Raw genomic sequence first — 25,303 nt, 5'->3', positions numbered from 1 at the left:
TGCCCAAGGTTCTCACCTGCCCTTTTCACCTCCCTCAGGCTCGTCCACCTCATCAGCGCTGCAGGTGGCACTGGAGTCACTGTCCTGGGGGGCACCCGAGCTGGAACCCTTGGTTGCAGCAGCCTTGCTTCCAGCCTCTTCCACCTTGAGTGGTGGCTCAGACACAGCCTCGACAGCCTCTGTGCCCTTGTCCTTGTCCTCGGGCTCCTCCTCAGCCTCCTCCTTGTGGTCACTCTTCACACTCCTCGGCGGCTCCTCAGGGGCCTCGGGCTCCTCTGCTTTTCCCACATCGATCACCTCTTCACCCTCAGATTTCTGCTCCTTGGCATCCTCTGTCTGAGGAACTGCAGCCACCTGGTCTTCTTGTTCATCCTCGGGAACAGCAGCTGAGGGTGCGGCAGGTGACGGGGGAGCTACTGGGGATGGTGGACTACTGGTGTCAGGGGCTGGGCAGGGCTCAGTGGGGGCCGTTGCAGGTTCTTCTGGTGGAGGGACAGGTGGCTGGGTGGTAGCAGGCAATGATTCAGTGTTGGTGGGCTTGGGCCCATTTTGCCCAGTGTCCTTGGTAGCCTCCATGCGTGGGGAAGGGACACTCTCGGTATCAGAGCTGTTGTTGACAGCGGCTATATGCAGAGGAAAAGCAGAGGGGGATGAACTGCGATGGGGGAGGTGACAGTACTCCCAAAGAACACCAGAACAGCCCCGGGTTCCTATACACCTAGGTGAGCCTTGTCTCTCCCACATCCCTAACAATCCTTCCCGGGCTGCCCAGCCTGCAACTTCAGCTTCTCCTTCCTCTGTTCATAGACTGGCCAACCCAACCCCTGGTCTCTCCAGTAGCCAGTGCCCCTACAGGGCCAGTCCAAGGACAGCCTCAAAACAGGCCTTCATCTGGGTCTGAAGACATAATCTGACCTCCATTCGGCTCAGGGCCCAACTTTTGGTACTCCCATGGGAAACTCAGGGCTTCTCTCAAGCTTCAGTTTTCCCATCCACAGGACAGGGAACCAAATGGCCATGGAGGCCAGAGAGCAACTGTATAGGCCAGGGACCGTAAGTCCATCACAGCATGGCTGACAACATAAGCGCAATACAAGACCATTGCATAGGAACGCCCCCGAAGGAGCATGCCCACTGCTCCTGCTCCATGGGTTTTCCACACTGTGTGTGTGTGTGTGTGTACATGCATGTTGGACTAAAGCACCAGAGACCCAGCTGCAGCCCTGACTCCATAGCTTTCCTCATCTTTGGGTCTCGTGTCCCTCCATTTTCTGTAAAACAGACACCTGGAAACAAGGCTGGGGACAGAACAGGGAAAAGAACCTGGAGCAAACCCAAGAGAGCAGGACATGCTGACCACAGCACGGGAACAGAAACTGTGCACAGAAAAATGCAGAGGGCGAAGCAGCACACGGCGAGGCACAGGGAGAGAGACATATGATCTCGGACACCCCACTGTCCCTGCACCCCCAGTTCAGCCACAGCCACATTCTTACCTGGGCCACTGCACTCCCCCACTCTGGGAACATCATTGCCAGAGGACTGTAAGGCTGGAAAGAGTTAGAGAAGGGTTAGAATTGAGGTGGCAATAATCCTGTGGAAAGGGAAGGGGTGTGGCTGACAGAGGGCAGGGGGGCCCACAGCAGTTTCCACAGGACCTCCTTGCTCAGCTCCCAACGGAGGCCTTGGCCACCCACAGCTAGTGACCTGCAGCAGCCCGCACAGGCAAGGTATGTCCGTCCAGGGTCAACAGAGCCTTGGCCAAGTGCCAGGGACACAACCCAACAGGAGTTCCTGTGGCCTCCAGCCTTGTCAGTCAGTCCCCGGGCTCTTTCGTTTGTCAGTGCCTTTGGAGTCTAGAGAAGGACACCCCTCCCAGAAATGGTGTCAGTAACATCAACAGGGAACTGGCCATGGGCATGCAGGGCATGTGACCCTCAGAAACTTCAAGATCGGGGTACTCCTTAGCACACTGACAGGAATGGAAACAGACACAGAGAGGTAATCAAGCTACCTGGGCCACAGAGTGCATCTGACCTCTGGGCTTCCTCCTCACAGCCCAACAACAGGACACAGGAGGCTGAGGCCACTGAAGTCCTGTGGACAAGCAGGTGGGCCCCTCTTGTCTGTGGGTGTCTACTACTCACTGTCAGGTATGTCCACACCAGCAGCCCTCAGTCAGGCAGTGGGCGTGACAGCTGTGGCTGGGCCCCACCCTAAGTACTTCCCAAGTACTAGGAAGGAGTAACTACAGGCTCCGCTCTGCACGGGGTGAGAGACACCGACCGGGTACTCAGGGTGTTCACTGAGCATGCTCACGGAGTCTGACACAGTGGGCACTTCACAGCCCGTGACAGGAAAGAGCACAGGCCCCTTCCCCTGGAGGTCACAGAGCATAGGACTGGGACCAAGCTGCCAAACCAGGTCTCAGGAGACCGGGAGTGACTTCTCCACTCCTCAGTCTCAGGTGCTCACGGTGTCACCGCCTCCTCGGGCTATGGAGACAGAAATGAGCCTATGACTGCCATGACCATTACCACACAAGGAGGTTCTAGGTCAGTTGGTTCCTGTCCTGCAAGGACAGGGCCTCACACAAATACTTGATAGACCTAAGTCACATCATGGTCCCCAGGAGGGTGCTTCCCTAGGACTCCAATTCCCCACACTGAAGATAGGCCCAGTGCCCTTGGGTGTGAGAAGCTAGCTGGAGCCTTCCACACTGCTGTCCCAGGAATCCCCAGATGATAAGAGAGGCCTCAGAAAGTCTGGCCCTGCTCCTAAGGAGGCTGTGACCTCCTCCTCCTCCTCCTCCAGTATCTGGGACTCAGTCACTCTCTACTCTTGCAGGCAGTTCTGTCTCAACAGTGGCCCCTCCATGCTATGTCCACCTTGCTCATGAGGATGACTGGGAAGGCATTCAATAAAGGGCTCCGGCCGGGCGGTGGTGGCGCACGCCTTTAATCCCAGCACTTGGGAGGCAGAGGCAGGCGGATCTCTGTGAGTTCGAGACCAGCCTGGTCTACAGAGCTAGTTCCAGGACAGGCTCCAAAACCACAGAGAAACCCTGTCTCGAAAAACCAAAAAAAAAAAAAGAAAAAGAAAAAGAAAAAAATAAAAATAAAAAAATAAAGGGCTCCGGTCTTTGTCACTAGCCTAGGGCCCAGCCTGGGTGCTGAGAGGACTCGTGGCCTGGCCTCCCGGGGTCACTCCAGGCCCTACGGTGAAAGCATGTGAACTATGGGGAGGCGAAAGCGAGAAGCCTAGTCAGGGCTCCTCTGTGGTCAACCCCAGGCCTGGCCCAGGGAACCAGGAAATGCTCAGGAAGACAGAGACACAGAACGGGGTGTGCATATATGTCCACTCCCTCCCCTCTGAGGAGAGCAACTTCACCTTCTGTCTCCTCGGCCAGCTCTTCCTCATTGGCACTGGCACCAGACGCCTCCATCTCCTCGTCCTCGGCGGCAGGTGGGAAGGCTGTCTCCTCACTTGCTGCCGCTGGGGTCTTCTTTTTCTTCCTCCGTGCATTCCTCTCCTTCTCCTGGGACAGGACAGCAATGGTCAAGGCTGGAGGCGAAACATGCCTGCGGCCCAGTCAAAGCTACCAGGGCAGGGAACCTGGCTGCGTGGCTGTACAGGCAACCTTCCCACTCGGCCCATCAGAGTGGCCACACAGGCCAGGGCTATTTTTATCATAGAGGCTTCATAGTGCCGTGAGTCCCAGTGGGACACTGGGCACGGGCTGGGCCAACACAGGAAGGCCACAGTGTCACAGTGCACACTCAGGGCACCGTGGTTGGTAGAGGAACTGTGAATACAGACTCAGCGAACACAACAGGGCCCCTGCCCTCAAAGCCAGCGAGCGACACATGCTAAAGGACTCGGGACTGACCAGGGGCCACGGCGGGACTAGACAGGGATATAGAGGGGACAGGGCCAAGACAGCTGGACGGGTGATCAGGTTTCTAATGGAAGGTGACACTTGGGGTGCAGGTCTGAGCACAGAGGGAGCATCCAGGCAAGGTCCTGGGGTGGGGGTGACCATCTTCAGTCTTGCCTTTCCCCAGCCCAGCAGGGCCCAGCTTTTCTCTCCCAGCAGGGGGGCATTTAACATCTTCTCCAGGCTGAACTTGTGTGCCCTACCCCGAGCTGGGCATAAGTCCAGAAGAGCCAAGGCTTCCCTAGGCTTGGTGTGCAAAACAGAGTCAGCGCATCAACAGGTCTCAAACTGACCAGGATTGCCTGTGGGGGGGACTCTGCATCTACCATGCTGCAAACCTAGTCTGGTATGAGGGAAAGGGTGTGGTCTGAGGGGCCTAGTGGCACCCCTGTTTCTCACTGACACCACCCAAAGGGAGTCCAGGTGGGGCCTCCACAGATACAGTCACTGAGGAACAGACTAAGTGGGAAGAGGGGTGTGGAGGGCAGAGACACAATGCAACTGAGGATCTTCTCGGGGAGAAGACTGAAGACAGGAGAGGGGAACACAGACCAAAAAAAGGACAACGTCAGTAGCTAGTAACATTCTGTCCTGGAGATACAGCACACCCATGCTCTGGGGCGATGGCCTGCTGTCTCCACTGCCACCGAGCACAAGGCTCTGAGGTACAGACGTGCCATCTCAAGCTCCAGAGACAAGGATCCTGGGACACAAGAAAAAAGGGGAAATGCGTGCTGCCCGCTCATCACCACCTTTAGGCTTGTCCTGACTACACACAGACCTCATGGGACATCTGCCCTGCCACCCACACCCACACAGGGCCTGGTCTTGGCACCTCCCAAGAGGCCCAGGCTCCAGTCTGCGGGCACAAGGATGTTGTGGCATGTGGCTGGGGATCCCCTTCCTTTGTCTATCTTTAGCAACAGGAACTAGGCAGCAGGTTGCAGGGATACTCACAGGAAACGGGAGCTCATTGGCCCACCAGAGCCATGAGCAGACAACACAGCACACCCTGTGTTTCAAGAGCCTATGGAAAACCCAGCCATAGCCTCAGCACCAAGGGGCTGGTAGGTAGGCCCATGAAAGTGACATGTTGGAGATACAAACACAAATTACACCTGGCATTTACTAAGTACCCGGAATCTGCAAGGCGTATAGTCACGTGACTGCACAGAGCTACCCTGCCAATCAGGGTGTGTCGCCCCTGGCATTCCCTAACACCTGGACCGGGCCCTCCATCTCTAGTCCTGCCACTCTGCATGATCTCAGTCTGCTTCTCCAGCCCCCATGCCTGCCCCAGGGACTTTGCACAGGCCGTTCCCTGCCTCAACACCCTTTCCCCAGATCGTGGACACTCACTTCCTCAACTCTTTGCTCCAACGTCATCTCCCCAGAGGCCCTTTCTGATCTCCCTGGGGGAATTAACCAATGCCCTCCAACCCTCACTCTCTCTAGATCCCTGCCTCAGTAGTTCTTGACCAGACTTAACTCCTCATCAACTGGGCCTCTGCCTGCTTCGCTCCCACAAGTGCAGTAGAGTCAGGCACTCCGTAACCATGTCATTACACAAACCATCCTCAGAGACAATGACAGCAAGGCAAAGCGCACAGCTAAGGAGGGCTGCCTGCTAGAGTTCAAGTACATCCCTGCCCGGAGCGTCTTCCAGCAGCCACAGAGAGAAGATTGCAGAAGGAAGCCAGGCCAGCAGGGCCGAGACCCAGATGACACACTGAGCAACCTGGAGGCCGAGCCCCGAGGGCCAGGACACAGACAGAAGGGCAGCCTTCGGCCACATGGAGGGGGAGGGAGACCTCAGAGAGGACAAGGCTGCCAAATGTTACATAAACTGCGACACAGGGCTCCGCCCGAGCTCCTGTTTCCTGATGAGTCTCCAGCAGCCATGTGCAGGCCAGGCCTGGGGTGAGCAGGAGGGGACACCCACTGACCTCCTGTCCCCCCGCCCCCACTCCCTGGGTGGCCGAGGGTAGTGTGCCTTCCTGCACTCAGATGGTGCTGGGCCAGCAGCCACTCAGGACCCACAGGTAGAAATGACCCTCTTGTTCTTGTCATTTTCCTCTTCAGACAGGGTCCTATAGCTCAGGCTAGCCCTGAACTCCTGATATTCCTGCCTCAAGCCGCCTGTGTGCTGGGACTATGGACATGGACCATGCCCAGTCTGACCACCGTCTAGGGGCAGCCAGATGTTGAAGGGGCGGGAAGCAGACAGCCCATGTCAGGGGTTTCTACAAAGGCCAGTTCACATACTCGCACAATGGGGTGCTTGCCCTGGACTGGGCTATCTGCTCTTAAGGTTGGCTGCCACCAGGGCAGCTACCTGAAAGACAAAACCAGGGACAAGGACCCCTTTCCCGAGCACCTTCTCAGCTCAGTAGCTCACCGCACAATGGAGTAGCTAGTTCCTCCAGAAACTCTAGCCACACCTCTGCCCTCCAGACACTAACTCTGTCCTACTCAGTGACCTGAGCCAAATGCTGGACTTTCCACAGTGGATGGCACTGGCTCCTCACACGCTCTCCAGTAGGTGCTTCCCCCGTTCCTGTTTTATTTATTACACAGGTGGAATGAGGCCTGGAGGCCAAGCCGTGTGCCCTGAGCACCAGCCACAGGACAGCAGAGCCAGGGTACAGACCCACCAGCCACGAGCCCACTGTACTTTGGAGAGAATAGCTCAATGCACGCGTGCACGTGCCCATCTCCCACCTGGGATAGGCACAGGACACTTAGAAGACACCTGTACCCTGAGACTTCTGCCATCAGCACCTCAAGACTGGCAAGTTGCCTCACGGCCCCTTCCAAGAACTGCACTGGGGAGGAAGACCTCCCTCCCCAGAGTCCTCGGGGTCTATTGTTATCCCTCCCATTTTAGTCAGAGAAACTGAGGCACAGAGAGGACAAGACACTTGTCCAAAGCCACACAGCCTACAAGCGACAGACCCTAGACTCACACACACAGGTCTCCTGGGCAGTGTCTATCAACACACAGTCCTTAGTGGCCATTGCTGCACAGTGACTGCAAAGGCCTCACATAGCCAGAGGTCAGGGTTGAGACATAAGTGGCAAGGAGTATAACTAACAGCAAGAGGCAGGAAGCCCCACGAAGTACTTCCCCCCCACAGGCACCTCCGTTCTGACCCACAAGACCACCTGCAGTCCCTCACCTTCTGCTTGGGTCACACAGGTGCCCAACTCACAAGCTCAGATCCAGCTCCTCTCTCTAAGCCACTGGGTACTCAGGTCCACTGTCCCATTGGGGATCCCTGGGGGCAGAGGGAAAAGTCCCCAGAGAACGTGAAGAACTGGGCGGTCATACACTCAGTTGAACCTGAAGTGGAAGCCATGGGCCACGAGGACGGCCACTGCAGCCCTAGTGGGCTTCCGCACGGGGCCAGAGGAGAGCTCTGGTGGGCTGCCGCTATCTCTGTAGCATGCCATGCCCTGCTACTGCCGTGCAACCTGCTCTGGGCCTCAGCAGGCTGCAAGAAGAGCAATGCATCTTCAGTTGTGTGGAAGTCCGCATGACTTTAAGCCCATGGAAGGATGGATGCGAGGCCCCTCCTAAGCCTCTGACCACAATGGGACACTGAAGGCAGGGGCGGCTGTACACTTCTACTTAGTTGGCTAAAGAGCCTCGCCAGGCTCCAGTCTTTCCAGCCCTAAGATGATGACGATCACAAGTGTGTCCAAGATGAAAGAGAGGACAGAGGGATGGCGAGAAGGCAGTGGGGTCTCCCCAAGGCCCTCCTGGCCGTGGCTGCCAAAGAGATCCTACATGTACCTCGCAGTTTTCAGTGTGGGATGCGTCTGGCCCCACGTCCTCCTCCGGACTCTGAGTCTTGGGACCCTTTCTCTTTCGCTGTAACCCTAATACCCAACGGGGCAGCCAAGCAGAAGCCAAGCTGCTTACTTAGGGCTCTTTGGCCTCTGGGTCTCCAACCCAGGGCACTGAGGGCGGCGGCGGATTCCTGGCTGAGTCAGGGCCCAGCTCACCCGTACCTCCCCATGCAGGCGCCAGGCAGCCAGGGGCCACACGAGGGAGGCCTAACTGTGGGAGGCCTGGCTGTCCACAGTCCCCAGGGAGCCCAGCCCATGAGTTCTGGCTCAAACTCACCATCTTTAGCTTGTGCTGCTGAAGGATCTCATCCAGGTTCTGCCTCTTCTTGTAGTTGAAGTAGAAATTCTTACATTGGGACACGGTCTTGGATCCCACCATGCGGGCGATGGCTGACCAGTTCCTCCCATGTTCCAGGAGGCCTGTGGGTGGAAGACAGGGGAGGGCTCATGCCAGTCCAAGACCAAGGAGCACAGAGCATGGACAGGGATCAGAGAAATGACGACGGTGACAGGCATGGCCCCAAGTGAAGCCTCGTTTAAGATTCTAGGGGGCAGAACACAGAAGTCGGTCGTCGTCCGTCCCGTCCCCCCTCCCCCCCCGTTGGGCGGGAGCTATGGTGACCCAGCCCCGACTCTGCACAGCTGCAGAGAGGCCTCAGGAGAGCGAGGCTGTTTTCCGGTCTCACCATAGGTGAAGGGGAAAAAAGCAGTGGGAGAGCAGAAGCTGGAGCAGGGCCAAGCTGAGGAAGGGAGCAGGGTGAGCTTGGGCCCTCACACCTAAGGGGCCACACCAGACTCGGGGGCCCACCTGGCCTGGCCGAGCTCAGCAGCCAAGGATGAATCTTTCTCAGGTCACAGCTTAAGACCACACGGGGAAGAAACTCAAGCTCGCAGGCCTTCCCAGCCCACCAAGGCCACAGACCTCCCTGCCCACGAGCTCCGAGCTCCATATGGAGTGGCGTACACTGTTCAGCTCTGAGGCCACAAACCCTGAGCTGAAAGGCTACTTGGACCCTCGGTTCACACCTCAGCAACCTTCAGTGGGGCCCAGCTTCCCTGAAGGCAAAGCTGGCCACTTTCCCATGGCAGTGGCAGAACCTGTCCCTGGGGGTGGAGGTTAAGCGGAATGACAGCGCCGGAACCACTCTGTAATAACGCTCAGATGCTTTCCCATCACTGGGCTTCAATCATTTTCCTCTACACAAGTCAAGTTCAAGCTCAACACCGGCTGTAACCATAACTGCTGGGGGGAAAATAGGTGGGAGGGTGGACACACAATGACTATCCATCCTCATCCACCCCCTCATTCAAACCCCAGGTGGTGGTGGCTTACAAACAAAGGAAACAGCAAAACCCCCAAACACACCAGCAAGAGGCCCCCTAGGTCTGCACAGTATTGAATGAAGTCTGTCTTGCCCTGCCCCCACACCCTGGCCCAGACTGGGACTGTGAGTTTCCCGCCCATCTCAACCCAGCTCAGAAGTGGGTCTGAAGCCTCCGCTTCCCGCTGTAGCAGTCTTAAGGGCCCCATGGTATAGAGGAGGCACCGGATAGCCAGGCCACCTGCTGGCCTGCAGTGACCACAAGAGCCACGTGGCTCCATAGTTGCTTCTCAGGGATCCTCAAGGACAGGAGGCAGGGAGGGCCAGGGCTCAGGATCAAGTGTAACTCAGCCCCTGACCTTTCCCTCCACCCGCGCCAGCAGCAGCTGCCACTTCCAGAACCTGGCGGCTGGGGCTGCGTTTATTTATATTTCCCGAGCGCGGGCCAGGAGGGCCCAGCAAACACGTCAGGCTGCGAAGGATCGCAGGCCCGGAACCCCAGGGCAGGTCTCCATTTGGAACTGTTGGGGGTGGGGTGACCCTGGGGAACAGACATTTCCAAATTCAGTTAAGTCAACAAGGAGTTGGGCAGCTGGGTCCCTTAACTAACTCAGCTTATAGAAGTAAGAAACGGACAGGGTGGGGGATGACACTCAGCTGTTCCTGAACACATGTGGTCATCAAGGATCACTGGGCAGAGGTGTCAGGGAGCCCCTCCCAGAGCATGCCACACAGTCCTGGGAAGACACAAGCTTCCTCACGCTGGGGTGCCATGCACAGGAGCACTTCACACCCACAATGTGGACTCAGCCTAGCTGTTCTGTCTATCCCGGGGAACCCTTCTGAGAATGCCCCAGCCAAGCCTGGAGCCCAGATGAGTGCAGCCTCCTTCTAGGAGACTGTGGCTGCACCTAGAAAGGCAACAAGAGGCACCAGGGAAAGAGGAGCTGTGGCCACACGGGTTCAAAATTCCAAGTCCCCACCACCACCACCACCACACTTCCAGCCACAATTTCCCGTAGCCTCATCAAAGTCACTGTCACCAGTCAACCCCACCCTCCAGCCCAATCCCCAGCCAGGGGCCACTCACATCCTCTCATCTGCGTCTCCCCCTCGGCCAAGTTTTCTGGAAACATCCGGCTAGAAGGATGCTCCAGGGAGTGGAGCGGTGATCAGGAGGCTGTGGCAGCAAGGCTGCTCAGGGCTTCTTGCTGATATGCCCTGGCTGTAGCTCCGATCACATCCTCAGGAGCAGTGAGGGTGAGAGCAGGCACTGGGGGCGGGAGCTGCTCACTGCCCCACGGGACCCAGGACTCCTCCAGCCGCTGCCACCAGCTGCCTCAGTGAGTAGAGCGGTGCCCTTCCCGCTTGGGAGGGGGGTGAGGGCAACGACAGCGGGAAGTTGTCAGTTCTGTACGCTGGGTTTCTCTGTGCCAGGCGTCACCAGTGTGCACGCGGCATCCGCAGTTCTTCCAGGCACCAGTGTTCTCAGGGAGGACACTTGGGGAGGGTGCTGGCGGGGAGCCCCCAGACCCACCAAGCCACATGAAATCCAAAGCCCTGGGCAGGACGAACCGGACAGCTGTGTCCCTAAGCGGCCGGGCTGAGGGACCCAGGGCTCCGTGCTCAGCTCTTCTTGCTGCCTGACCCAGCGAGCCGCGTCAGGACTGAATGTGACCTCCAGACGCAGCAGGCGGGGGCGGGCGGGGGCCGGGCACAGGCCCAGGTTCGGCTGGGCGGGCCAACTGGCATAGGCTCCCTCCCTCTCTCCCCATCCGTGGCAGCGTCAGCAGCGGTAAGAACAGACTGAGGGATCCAGAAAAACAGAGCTCCCACCCCCGGCAGGCAGGGAGCAAGCAGCCTCTTCCGGCCGCCCGCCAGCCAGCCTTCCCCGCCAGCCAGCCGGTTCCACCTGCGGTCGCACCCCCCCCCTTCCTCACAGGCCCCCAAAGCCTGGACCAGCCTCCCAGAGGGCTGTGGGTAGCCAGGGCTGCCTAGCTTTCTATGGGGTTGGGGGTTGGGGAACTTGGAATCTGCTTGGGAGTACTCTGACACCACCAACCATTTGGGGTGGGGGAAGGACCTGGGAGCCCTGGCTGTCTCCTACATCCTCTCTTCCCCGAGAGCACCTGCTGCAAGGTCCCAACAGCTCTCTGGAGGACAAGACAACCGAGCTGCCTCCATAGCAGCATCCGGTCAGGCTGACTTCCACAGCCAGCTCGTGCCTCTAGCCCTTGCCCTTCCATCCTGCTCTAGAAGCCCAGAGGACAGGGACAGGCATCTCAGAGCTTTCCTGTATCCCTGGCCCTGTGTGCTTAGCCACATCCCAGGCCAGCTGGCGGAGAGATCCCCAGACTGCTGAGAACCCAGGTCTTTCCCATGGAATCCCACTGTGCTCCACAGGGGAACTCTGAAGGGGGCCTATGAGAGCATGCCCCCTGTGGAAATGTCAGTGTGTTCTTGGAAGGAAACCCAAAGGCTCCCATCCCAAGGTTGAGGAGCTCCAGAAAACAGGCAGTTCTACTGCTCCCAACCACGAGAAGGTCCCAGGACAATTTGCATATGTCCAGGAAGCATTTTGGGCCCTGCCTCTGGCCCTCAGAGGGGTGTTTCATCTCCATTAACATCGACTCCCCTAGACCAGCTCCTCTGCTGCACCCACCCACAACTGCTGCCCTTCCACCTATGGGAGCTGGGGCTGCAAGAGACACTCAAGAAAAGAACAAAGCTCTAGACACCCGAGTGTCTGAGGCTGGGATCCCTGAGGATCCCATAAGTGTCTATTCTGGCTGTGGTCAGGTCTGGGGAGTCCTGAGTTGGCTCAAGTGTCCCAACACTGGGCACAGTGGCCCCACGTGCTCAGTGCGACTGCTGCTCAGTCTGCCTTGCGGTCTCGGGTTCTCCCACTCCACCTCTAATTTCTAAGGAAGGAGTTAGAGGCAGCTACTTAGGAAGTGAAATTGGCCAAGACAGGAAGTGAGGCAGGGGGCCTGAGTCAGGGCCTGAAGCTGGCAGAGGACTGAAGGAGCCCAATAGCCACAGTGGGGAGGAGGAAATGGTGGCCATGGTGATCCTTTCTCATGTGCCACCTGGGGTCCAAAAAGTGCTCCAGTGGCTCAGGGGCTGTGACTGTCCCAGTCTGGATCACCTGCACAGGGGTCTGTGTGTAATCATCCAAGTGCCTCTGCCTTCCATTTGTGTCTTGGAAACATTGTAGAACTCTCACCTGGACAGCACATGGGAGGACTGACTCTCCCATAGTCTCCCAGCTCCTCCCAGGAAGAAGCTTAGGAGGTCACCCCACCCCAACCCCTACCCTCACAGCAAAACAAAGCCTTCCCAGAGCAAGAAGTGAGAGAAACACTCTCCCTGTCTGTCCTGGTCCTCCAGCCACATCCTTCTTCAAGAAACGCTGAAAAAAGAAACGCTGAGCCTGTGCTGGACACAAGGGATGTGTGGTCTCTGAGCGCAGTATCAGCTGCACAGGCGCTCAGAGACCTCCAGTGTGCCTTGTGGGGCATAGGGAGTCCTGTGGGGGCATCAGGGGATGACCTCCCCCTTGAACCTGCCCTGGCCACCTTCTCATCCTCCAGTCTGCTTAGACCCACCTCACACCTAAGATCCCAGCGCTTCTACTTGCCAATTACCACTACAACAGAGGTACTCTATACCATGCCAGACACTTGTGAGCTAGTCAAAAGGGCGCCACCACCTAAGGCCACCTGCCCACTTCCAGAGCCACAGACGCCCTGGTCTGCAGGGTCAGAATACCCTGCCCCGAGTGCCTTGGCCGGCTACACACCTGGGGAGAGATGTCTCACAGAGGCATACTCCTCAACCACGCCGCTTTCTCATGGGCAAAGCAGAAACTAATTGTTCATGGGAACATGGGGTCACTACCTGTCTCTTCCCAACAAGGAGTCAGATGCTGGCCCAGAGTGAGGGACGGCAGGAGCTGACCACATCTCCTTTAGGACACTGATGAGGGGCGAGAGTCTGGCAATACTTGAGTGCACAAGGAAGGAGCCCTGCTCTCTCCATGGGAATCATCACAACACAAGAGGCCAAGAACCTCCAGACATGCTCCTCCAGGGCCATCCCCATCCTGCCTATGGAGAGCTCCATCCCCTCCCATCATCTGCTCACGTGGGCAAAGCCCAGCCCTGCACCTGTGGCCTCTGAACTCAGCGCACCAGCCACTGGCTGGGCACCCTTGACCAGGCTACCTCACTGCTGTGCACAGGGCCCCCTAGGAGATACACAGTGCATTCTTGGAACAGTCAGCCTGGCCTGGCATTGGGGACAGCATGAACTCTGATAGAACAATGGCTAAGCACCTCCCCACCAGGTCTAGGTACTCAACTGTGAAAACACTGAGACCAGACCACATCCACCGGCAGGCAGGGCTCACATGGCAGGGTGCCTGTTGAGCAGAGCTGGTACGAAACACTTGCCTCCACTGCCTGCTCTGGAAATAGTATGCAGTGCCCTGGTCTAAGCACTATAGGGGCTCCCTATCCTCCAACCACTGGCTATGCCCAGGATCAGAACTCCAGGACAGATTAATGTCTTCCTGAGGAACTTGAGGACATTGGCCCAGCCCTGCAGGCCCCTCCTTCCCACTGGGGCCCTTGTCCCTGAGTATAAGGGATTCCTTAGGAGGCAGCTTCCTGCTCAGGTCCAGGCTCCACCTAGCATGAACCCAGAAGGGCAGCCCCCTCAGCACATATACCACACAGAGATGCTGGTTGCCAGATTCCAGTTCCATCTATCCTCTTCAAATAATAGCCAAACACGCCAACCCCACCACTGTCATCAAAGCCACTGTAGCTCTCCACTGCTGCCGGTCACATACTCATTGTCTGGGTTCCTAACCGTCTCACTTGAGTGCACTGCTCCCGACACAGGGCTATCTGCTCCACTGGTTGCCCTCCCTTCCTTCCTTCATTACTTGGAAAAACAGTAGCCCTGGGGACCAACCGATTTACTCTCCTCACCAATCAGTCTTGCTCAGCAACTCGAGAGCCTGGGTTCCAATCCCAGATGCCCACTTCTCAGCTACATGATCTTGGGTAGCACACTCAACATCTCTGGGCCTCTTTCTTTATCTGCGTAACAGCAGCTGCCTCAGAGCAGAAGTGAGATGAAGAGCCTTCCTCTATGGTAAGCTTGCCCTCCACTTGTGGCTCGACCACTGCTTGGCAGGTCATGCCCCTGCATCACACCCCCAGGATACAGTGAGGATCAGCCCATGCTACAGGTACCCACTCAGACCAGATTCCATAGGAGGCCGAGCTGAGACTCCAGCCTGTGGGCTGACCTGTGCAGTCTGCCACACTGAGTACCCACCGTATACCAAGGGCCGCACACATCTGGCTCCTTCCACCTTGGTGGGAAACCTGGAAGGCAGATCTGCCTGCCTCTTTTTAGATAAAGAGCAGATAAACTGAAGCCGTAGTGTGGAGGCCACCAGACCAAGGAGCTGCAGAGGTAAGGGGTGGGGTACAGGCCAATATGCCTAAGGCATCAGGATCTGATACCAAGGCATCAGAAGGTTAACTATTGACTAACTATTCACTATTTTTTGATCAATAAAGCCACATGGACGTGGCTGGGCTGAACAATGCTCCCAATGTAAGTTTTGTATCTACCCAGAAGTTATGCACAGGGAAAAGGGCCTGTGGAAGCAACAGAGCGAACACAGGGCAAGACGGCCATTCTGATGGAGCGGGCTCACAAGAAGGAAAGCCGTGTCTAGGTGTGGTGACTCACTTCAGTAGTAGTGCTCAGGAGGCAGGGGTGGGCACTTCTGCGAGTTCAAGGCTTGCCCAGGCTACAAAGAGAGCCTGTCTGGAGGGAGGGAGGGAGGGAGGGAGGGAGGGAGGGAGGGAGGGAGGGAGGGAGGGAGGGAGGGAGGGAGGGAGGAAATCCAGATACATGGGGAGAGAGGTGGCCAGGCCAGTCCTGTGAGGTCATCACCTTAAGTGGGTGCAGAACCTTCCCTGGAGGCCTTAGAAGGAACATGACCCTGCCCCCACTTCGACTTAACACCTCTAGCCCCGAGTAAAGGAGAGAAACAGCTCCCATTGTGTTGGAGTCTGCATCTAGTCACAGAGATGAAGAAAGTGAGTGGTCGGAGATCACACAGACAGGAAGTCCAACTGAGTTTGTCTTAGGGCTGGGTTCTCCTGCAGCTGTCCTTTACAGCTGGGCTGCGGAGGATGCTCGGTGGCTCTGGGAACACCTGGCTGCTTACCTGCCTGGGTTCCCCGAGGGCCTGGCTCACTGTAGGCTCTTACCCCACACTGGGCCAAGGATGGGTGAGTACCATCTGCCTGGGACACAGCTTGGTAGGGGTCATTTTCCTCTCTGAGCTGTCAGCACTCTCTCAGCAGGGTGCTCTGGAACATTCTTAGCCTCTCACCCCCACAGGCAGTGGAAAAGAAGCTACCACGGGCTGTGCGCACCTGCCTCCCCGCCCCCGCCTCCGGAACAGCCATCAGCAGCCACTGTGAGCAGGCATAATTGTCCAGATTGCTGTAATTCACAGCAGCAGCCCGCGCTAGCGCTCACGGCGCTATTTCAAATGTCACTGAGCAGGGCCGGTGCACATGGGCCCCAGGATCACCGGGGACAAGCTCTCGGCCCTCCCTGCAGGCCCTAACCTTGAGACAGTGGCATCAGGGCGCCCCATCCCAGCTGGTGAGTCATCCCACCCTCCTCCCACCTCCTGATCTGCCCTTCCAAAAGGAAGAGAGAGCGAGCAGCCTCCTGGTGTCAGGCAACAACCGCTATGAGCCAGTGACAGCATGAGAATAAGGAGGGATGTGGGGGAAGGAGGGCACCTCCCCGAGCAACTGCATGGTCAGTATGCCGAGCCCCACATGTGGACAAAAGCAAAGGCGGTCACCTGACGTCCACAGCAGCGTGCACAGCCCAAGGCAGGGACAACCCACCACTCTGTCACCAGGTGAGCCCACAGGCAAAGTGTGTGGAGGGGGGGAGGTGTCACACTCCATGTGGTTCACGTAGCCCTGCAGCCTTCATAGTTTTATGAGGAACCCTGGACACAGTGCTAAGTGAGTGCAGCCAGGCGTAAGGAGTGCAGCGGCAGGAATCATTCCTGTAAGTGTCAGGGCGAAATGACTTCCAGCCACAGACCGGAAGTCCATTAGTGCTGCCTCACCCTCGGACTGATGGGCAGGAGGGACCGATAATGGTATGGGATTTCCATCTAGGGTGTGGGGAGTTGTAGCGCGCCACTGTGGGTCTTTGTAGGTGTGTTTTGTTTTGCTGTTTGTTTGAGACGGGGTCTCATGGTGCCCATGCTGGCTTCCCACTTGCTACACAACCGAGGGTGACACTGAACTCATGATCTTCCTGCCTCTGCCTCCCAAGTGTTGGGATGGCAGGCGTGTGCCACCATGCCCAGGTTAACAGACCGCTTTTCAGTGGTCAAGTCTGTTACACATACTTTTCAGAGATTAAACCAAGGGAATTGGACCATTACATAAAGACTCTTTAGAATTCATACCACAAACCACAACGTAGACATGCACACACAAAAAACCAAAGAACTGGCAACATGGTCCCTCTGGGGTGACTGTATATGCACCCAGCCGGCTAGAGACACTGTCACAAAGCCCTGTGAATAGACTCCCACACTGTGCTTTCTGAGCAACGGTCCTGCCCCCAGGCCATGTCCACCTTGGCTGAGAGAGGGTGCAGGCCAACAAAGATGCATGTCCAAGTGGAGAATCAGGAACACTAAGAGCATCCTCCTCCTCTCAGGCGGTATGGACACTCCTATTGACTCTCAGCAAACCCCACAAGTGAGGAGCCGGATCCGAGGACCAGGGCCACAGGTGGCAGTGGTAGTGGCTTTGTTAAAGCTCCAGACGAAAGCAATTGGTTTGCACCGCTCACACCACAGACTGAACACAGCCACCTTGGTCATAGCGCAGGGCCTAGGCAGAGAGGCAGGGCAGGGCAGGGGCAGAGCGTGAAGGATGAGAGGCCTGGGCTGGCTCCTGATCCTCAGTGTATCACCTCTGGATCTATGGGAGACCTTCATTCTCAGCTCCTCATCCATGATAGCACGCAGGGACAGGAGGGGACGGGAGCAACTTCTCAGAGAGAAGTCAGGGTAAAAGAGGGCTGGCAACTAAGGTAAAAGCCAACTGCGGTGCCACACTCAAGTAAGCAGATGGCTTTGTGTCTCTCAGAGAGTACACAGGGGAAGTAGGGGCAGATGCTCACAGCTGCTAGCTCTGGGACCATCAGTAAAAGTTGCCTATCCTGAGATCCTTAATGCCTGGCTTTAACTCTTGTAGCCGTCCTGGGTGGCACTCCTATCTTAGGGATAGGTAAACTGAGGCTCAGAGATAGGTCACCAAGCTGGAAAGTGAAGGCCTCAGCCATGCTGAATGCAGTTTCAGGGGAGCTTTTGATGTTACCAGGGCCTCAGGGGAATCCTCTCAAAGGCCAGGTTCTAGTGTCAGGGCTCAGAGAGGGGCTGGGGATAGGGGTCTTATTTAGCCAGCAGGGTGCAACCGCGAGGCGCCAATCTTGGAGGGTATGATGACCTAGCCCAGCAGGTCACAAGGTCACAAGCAGCTTAACACCAGTTCACGTGAGCCCTTGAATTCAGATGACCCCCTGAATTTGATGTAGACTGTCCCCACGGCTGTAGCCCCATGCACTGCAGAACACACTACAAAAACCCAGGCACAAACTCCAAACCTGCACCCAGCATGGGAGTCCTTGGGACCCCGTATGAGAGCCACGAGCACACTTGTGTGATGACAAGAAGCCCTGAGTGCCACTGGCGCTGTGGCCCTGTCTTGACAGCCAGCGAACTGCCACTCCACCAGGACCTTGCTCAACCACTGTCGTTGGCAACTCACTCACTCAGCCTGCAGGCTCCTGAGCCATTCTAATTTCAGGTACACCCTGCCCACCACTCACAGAACACACCCAAACTCTAGCAGGTCCAACTGGGGCTCTTGAGCCCCGGATCCAGGCCAAATGCATCAGCAGTCTTGCAAGGCACTCTGGTGCCTGGGACAAACTCAGGCACAAGGCACAGCATCAAGGCACCTTACCTTTCTTGGCTGTCTCCATCTCTTCCTCAGTCCAGCGAGAACTCTCATTCATCTCCATGGTAGCTGAAAGGGAGAAAGGCAATTGGTGGAAGCCCCACAGATTGCTTTCCCTGCAGTTGACTCTGAGCCAGCAGAGGCCAAATCAGCTATCCCTTAACATAGTGCCTAATCCTCACACTAGGGAGCAGGGTGCTAAGCACATGTAACCCCACAGTGCACTGTGGAGAGGTGATCTGCTATCCACACTTGCAGACAAGGACACTGAGGTGCCTAGGGACTGGACCACAGCTTCTATCTCTACATGCACTTTGCTAGGAAGGGAGTGGCCCACCTGGGGATGTGGTCACAAGGGTAAGAGAGAGATGATGCGCAGGAACTGCAGGTAGACAGGGGCACCACTGTGCATAGCAGGCCATGTCATGCCTCCTTGGGCGCGACCTTCTTAGAATCTAGATACCCAAAGTCTACTCCAATCATGACCATCAAAAATAGCTTCTCAGCATTTGCCCAAGACCCATGAGTGACATCACCAAGGCTGGGACTCCGAGTGTGCTGATGACTGTTACAGTCTTCCCAGTTTGTCAGAACACAATGAGGTACCTCAGAAGAGACAGTCAGGAACACATGGGGCAAAGTGGCCTTGTTTGAACTACACACTACTCTCCATCCGCTACACAGGCGGCCTGCCTAGAGCCCAGCTATGAGTCCCTACTGGCAGGGGAGAGTTGGGAACCCTATACAAACTGAGGGACAGAGAGTCCAGCAAGCAGATCAAGGCAGGAAGGGAATGGATAGGGTTGCCTCATGACAATCTCTCCATTCCTGCTGCTGAGCCCTGCTATCTCGTGGACCTCACAGAATCCCGCTTCCAACGGCACTCCAAAGGAGAGTTAATTCTGAAGCACTGAGAGATGCCCATGGTGTGTTGTCTACCCTTCAGCTTCATCCTAGCATAGGCCAGGCCCTACAGGACTCTCCTGCACATGAGAAGTGCCTCTGGAACACTGCTACCCAGTGGCAGCTGACACAGAATCCGTGATCGGTGGGGCTGAGATCGAACCCCAATTATATCAGCGATGTGGGTAAGGAACACTGCCCTAGTAGCTCATATAATTTATGAAGTAAAGGCCCAAACCAACTCTCTTGGTTTGTGGAGTGAGGACTTAGCGCAGATCCAGGGAGCCCCTAGTAGGATACGTGAGAAACAAAACAGGGTCTCACTATCATTCTATCTGGGAAGAGACCCAGGAAGCCAAGATGACCTGCAGCAGAGGGTGGACATGCACTGCTGCCCCTGGTGGCTGCCCATGGAACTGCAGCTCAGCTCTGTCTATTGGCCCTCTTTTTATCAGGAAGAGGCAGGATTTAAAAGCCCTTCTAGGTCAGAAAGGAGAGAACCAAGACCCACAAAAGAAGGTACAGGTACCACCAGGAAACTGTCCTCTTAGCAGGTAAGTTCACCCAGCTCATCACCACCCAAGGAAATGGCCACACTGCTCAATCTTCTGATTTAAGACAACAAATGGGGCCTAGGTGGGGGAGGGGTGAATGTTACAGCCTCTTCTGGGTCCTAAACTCTGCCTGCATCCAGGCTCCTGGAATCTCTTATGTTCTTTTTGGGTGTAGCAGTGAGAGAATGAATGCCCCAGGTCACAGCGAGCTCAGCAGGCAAACGCTTAGACCTGAACTCCAACCACAGCAACCCATAGTTCACTCCAACTTCAAGGAATCCTAGCAGGAGCCAATCTCCCTGTGTCCTAGCTCTTCCCAGCCTCTCCTAGTCCCCAGGCCCTGCTTACCCAGCTCTGAATTCTGCTGAGGGGCAGCAGCCTCCTCATGGTTGGCCTCGTTGGCCATGGAGCGGGTGATGCGGCCTTTGCGGCGGCCTTGGCTGTTGGCAGTTTTGCGGCCTTTGGAGGTCACAGTCTCTTTCTCATCGTTGTCCTCCCCAGAAGTGTCATCTGTCTTCTCCCTGCAGTCATGGAGGGGAGACCAGCATGGATCAGCTAGGGCTTGAAAACCTTAGGACAACTGGAAGAGACCTTTGGGTCTCTCTCTCAGAGCTGGTGAAAGGGAAGAGGTGATGCTGGCCAAAAGAGGGCACTGTGGGCAGGCAATGCCATGGGCAGGCAGTCCTCTGGAACACTACCTTAGCATCAGAAGGGCAGCGGGAGGCTCTACAGGTCTGGGGAAGGAAGGGCAATTGTTGGGTAGTCAGTCACTTGACTCCACAAATCACCAGTGGGGACTCACTGACACCACACAGGGGTCCTGCTCAAGGCCTTTGAGACTCTCTACAGTATCTTTACTAGCCAGAGGACTTAATTCTGCATCCCTACAGAGCAATCTGCCAGGGTTCCCAGGACTGCACGCCTGGGGAATAGCAGCAGTCCAGCCCCAGCTCTCTCTGTGTGTGCGTGTGCTGGGGTTGGGGGGATACGGGGGATGTCACATGACCTGGGCACCCAGCTTCTCAGAAGCAACTGGGGCAGATTTATCGCCTCTGTCGCTCATTCATCTTCCTGAAAGATGCTGGCTGGAGCCATGGAGACAGGGAAGGGGGAGGCGCTGATGTGCACAGGCCCATCACAGGCACCTGCGGCCCCTCCACCTTCTCCCCCAGCTTGGAACTGTCAGGTGCTAATGGGAGTGACTATGGTGGTGGGAGCTGCCAGATGCTTGCATCCCTGTGTCTTCCCGAGGCTCTTCAGCCCACTCTCCCTCTCGGACCTCAGGGGCTTTGGGGAAGAGGCCAGGCTGAGCGCCAAAGTGGCTGTCTGGATTTACGAGTCCAGGAGCAGGGCTCAAATGAGCAATCAGTCTTCTAGGTCTCTGGGGGGGCTGCAGAGAGGGTGGGGGATGGAGGGAGCAGGGGCTGAGGCTTCCGGGAGGAGCAGCCTGGGAGAACTGACTAGGGCTCCAAACTGGCGCCAGGCACCGCTCCCCAGGGCCCAGGTGTGAGCGGAGCAGCTGCAGGGCCTTACTTGCTGAGCTCCTCTTTCTCGTTATCCACATCCTGCTTCTCCTCCTCCTTGTCGGTCTCCTTCTCCTTCTCCTCCTTCTCCTCCTGGCTGCTCCGTGCCATCTGCTGCTGCTGTTGCTGTTGCTGCTGCTGTTGCTGCTGCTGCTGCTACAGCCCAGGGAGCAGAGGCAGGAGGGAAAACGGGAGACAGGTGAAGCTGGGGAAGGGAGGGACGGTGAACACGGAGGTCGGGGCAGCTGGGAAACCAGCCAAGTGGGAGAGGCAGGAGTCAGAGGGAAGCGAGAAAAGCACCGTGCCCTGATACAGGGGCTCAATTCCTGCCTTCTCCACTAAGCCCAGTGGATTGACACCTGCAGAAAGGCCTGGAGCGGGGACAGTAGGCAGGGTGCAGGCGGGCACGCCAACACAAGGTGTGGAGAGAGAAGGCAGGAAGGCCGTCCTCCTCGCCTCCATTGTTCCTTCCTGGCAGGAAAACACAGCTCTAGGCCTTGTCTTTTGCAGGACTAGGCTACACAGGGATAGACAGGGACATCGTGGCAATACTGGTACAAAGAGCAAGAGCCTGACTTGTACAATTACCATGTGCTCTTGAGGCTACACTGTTACTCTCGATCCCCAGAGTCACCCTCCCACCACCAAGAACCCCATGTTCTCGGAGAGGAGGGGCCAGGGCAGCCATGCATGACTGCTGGCTCCTCAGCTGGGCACCAGATGTCTGTCAGCCAGTCCAGGCTCTGCTTTCAGATCCTACCCCTTCATGAGGCTCAGGAAAGATGCCTCATTCTGGCTGACAGAGCTCCCTGAAGCTGGTACTGAATGGGCTTTTGTCAGTTCAACAGTGTCCCTTTTACATGGCTCAAGGTGAGTGCCATGGAAACCAGGGGTCTGAACTCAAGGAGATGGAAGGCAGGAGGAATTCCTGTGCCTGGCCTGCACTCCACAGGTGTCCGCACATGGGGCCTGAGCGGTCTCCTGCAGGCGTGTGGTACCCAAGCCACTCAGCTGCATCTCCTACCCTTACACACAGGGGTTGCGGTCCAGTGTCTTTGGGGGCTAGGGGAGAGCGCTGGAACCGAGTCTAGGACCTAGACCTCACTGCCTAGGGCAAGAATCTTAAGAGGTACCCCTGCAGCCCAGTCTGAGCCCTGTGGATAGGAGTTACAGAAGATTCACTTTTATGCATAACAGTCCCTTGGCCTGAATGAAGCCGTGTGCTTGGCCCCTCTTGAGGTTGGTGAATCACAGGGCCTGTAAGGCTGGTTGGCAGCACCAGCCAGCTGTGCCTAGGGATCTCGGGCTTGCATTGATCACATGGGCAGCTATAAGCTGTGGTTCTTGGTGCGCGAAGGCTGCCAGACCCTAACCTCACCAAGATCACCATGATCCCTGGCTAGAGGCAGCATCAATATCTGAAATGTCCCAGCTTAGTAAGAAGCAGTGGGGTACACCTGTAACCCCCCAACACCTGGGAAGTAGAGACAAAAGGATTGCAGCCCAAGCTACATAGTGAGACCCTGTCTCAAAATAAAACCATTCGAACAAAAATAAAATCAATTCCCAGGTTGCTCCAGGGCATTTCCAAGTTGCAGACTGGGACCTTAGACTGACTGGCAAGTTCTTCTCTAATGGCTAGTGAAAGGACTTCAGGCTGAACCCCTAGGTTCCAAGGCACCCAGCTTGTTGTTGCCACTGTGTGAACAAATGGGAATGCCATATGACAATAAAGCTTTATTTACAAAAGCAAGTGAGGGGCCGAGTTTGGCTGTAGGCTGACTCCAGGCTAACCCTGAGGCTCCCTATATTCACCTAGCCCCTTGCAAGCCTACTGCTGGAGTCCTCAGATCAGAGTGATGGAAAACTTCAGGCTGTTTGTGTCCCATGGCAAAAGGGATGCCCCAGGAGACTTCAACCCCAGCTTGGAGATCAAATGTCACCATCCGCCATGACTCCCAAGCTTGCAGCAGTAGCAAGTAACAATTTATCAGTTATGGTCAGGGTAGCCATATATGTTCCCCCACTCCCAGATCACAACACTATGGACACCCTGAAAGGCTCTACAGGGAGTTGCAGGTGTCCAGATCTGCTAGAACTCTTTTTTTTTTTTTTTTTTTTTTTAGAAAAATGACAGCTGTAAGGATAGATGCCAGCTGACAATGTGCCTAGGATGAGACTGTGTCCTCATGTCACCTTTGAGCTTCTTGTTCTGCCCAACAACCCTGATATTACACCTGTCCCAAGGATGAGAACAAGACACAGAAGTCAAGCAACCCATCTGAGGTCACAGAGCACTCCTAGCAGAGCCTACAGCCAGACGGGACCTCCACCACATCCTCGGGGACTCGGGTTCCTCCGAGTGGAACTGTGGCACCTACTTTATTCCTATCTCAAACAAACCCTTGTCTACAGTGGAACACCAAGTCCCCCAAAGTGTGGAGCCCATCCCTACAGAGCATGCTCTGAAGCTGACGAGGCCAAGAGTGAAGTGTTCTGAGGGACAGCAAAGTAAGACCAAGGGGCACACACAGCCCTGCCTGGCACGTATCCCCAAGACCCCCCTGAGTGAGGAAGTGGGCCTGGTAAGACCCAGCCTCTGCACTGAGTCTTCAGAGGTTTGTGGTAGCCAAGACCAAAGGAAGGCATCTGGGATGCCCTGGATTCCATCCCAGCACCAAACTTAAGCTTGACAATTCACAGCCATACTGACTGACACATATTCATTCATTCATTCATTCATTCATTCAACAAACACTGTACTACCAAGAACTGACAAACAAAACGCCCTAGCAACTGAGCCCTGACGGCTTCCCTGTGCAGGGAAGGGAACCTGAGGGGTCGGGTGGGTGAACAGGAATGGGGCGTAGGACCAGAGCAGAGGAAGTGCACAGCAGGTGGGGTAGCCCATCCCTCCCTCCCAGGGACACACAGCAGGAGATGCAGGCTCAGTCCACAGAGGTATGCTGAAGCCATCTGAGTTTGTGGAATACTGAGGGTCAAGCATGAAGCATGGCCACCTTGTCATTTAACAGAAACAGTACGCTTTGTGGTTGGTGTGAGATGGGGCGGGGAGGGGTGTTGCTGTTTTGTTTTGAAGACAGGGCCTCACTTTGTAGCCATAGTTAGCCTGGAATTAGCCTGGAATTTGCTTTGTAGACCAGACTAGCCTCAAACTCAGAGACAGCCTGCTTCTCCCTCCCAGGTGTGCGCCACATCAGGTCAGAGGTCAGCGTTTAAACAGGCATGTGGCCACCGTGGGCCAGCCGGCCTAGGACTGTGAGGTTCCCAGCACTAGCTGTTCACACTCTCCTGGGCTATCTGTTGGGGACACACTTTCACCCAGGCTAGCCGAGTGCTGGAGCTGTGTGCTGCATCCCCAGCCCTAAAGGTCCCGTTTTAAATCAACTGGGGGCTGGGGTGGGACCTGGTGGGCGTGCTGGCTGGTTTGGCACAAGCTTGAGTCGCTTAGGAAGAGGGGATCTCAATTGAGAACATTAGAATGGCTTGTGGTGCATTTTCTTGATGACAATGTAGGAGGACCTAGGTCACTACGGGCAGTGCTGCTCCAGGATAGTGGTCCTGGATGCTATAAAAGAGCAGGCTGAACAAGCCAGGGAGAGCAAGCCAGTAAGCAGTATTCCTCCATGGCCTCTGCTTCAGTTCCTGCCTCCAGGTTCCTATCTTGAGTTTCTGCCCTGACTTCCCTCAGAGATAGACTGTGCGGTTGAACTGTAAAGCTGAAATAAATCTGTTTCTACCAAAGTTGCTTTTGGTCACGGTGTCCATCACAGCACCAGAAATCCTTACTGAGACAGTGGGCAAAGAAAGGTGCTTGCTGTGTAAGCATAAGGACCTGAGTTCAGATCCCAACACCAACATCAAAAGCTGCACATAGCTGTGTGCACCTTCAACCCTAGTGCTAGCAGGGAGGGAACGACACAGATGACTGCGGTTTGCTGACCACCAGCCCAGTTTCAGAGTAAGTGGAGACCCTGTCCCACGGAAATGGAATAGAATAACAGAGGGGACACCTGTCATTCTGCACATATGCACACACACACACACACACACACACACACCTGGGACATCCATTCTGAGTCTATCTCCACAC

At 56.1% G+C, this 25,303-nt stretch overlaps 1 protein-coding gene across 10 annotated transcripts in view; it reads right to left on the bottom strand.

The window, feature by feature from the left end:
- Ncor2 (nuclear receptor corepressor 2) overlaps positions 1-25,303 on the bottom strand; it is a 157,721-nt gene that overhangs the window by 31,830 nt on the left and 100,588 nt on the right. For all 10 annotated transcript variants that reach the window (XM_057765917.1, XM_057765920.1, XM_057765913.1 and 7 more), the window contains 7 exons: positions 21,200-21,345; positions 20,015-20,187; positions 18,216-18,278; positions 8,067-8,209; positions 3,391-3,538; positions 1,497-1,550; positions 17-623 (listed from right to left, as the gene is read on the bottom strand). In XM_057765917.1, the coding sequence (XP_057621900.1) occupies positions 17-623; positions 1,497-1,550; positions 3,391-3,538; positions 8,067-8,209; positions 18,216-18,278; positions 20,015-20,187; positions 21,200-21,345 (1,334 nt within the window). The remainder of the gene's footprint in view (positions 1-16; positions 624-1,496; positions 1,551-3,390; positions 3,539-8,066; positions 8,210-18,215; positions 18,279-20,014; positions 20,188-21,199; positions 21,346-25,303) is intronic.

Source organism: Chionomys nivalis, chromosome 3 (genome assembly GCF_950005125.1).
Source record: "Chionomys nivalis chromosome 3, mChiNiv1.1, whole genome shotgun sequence".
Lineage (NCBI taxonomy): Eukaryota > Metazoa > Chordata > Mammalia > Rodentia > Cricetidae > Chionomys > Chionomys nivalis.
Note: the sequence above shows the minus strand (reverse complement) of the source record. Positions and strands in the feature narration are given on the sequence as shown.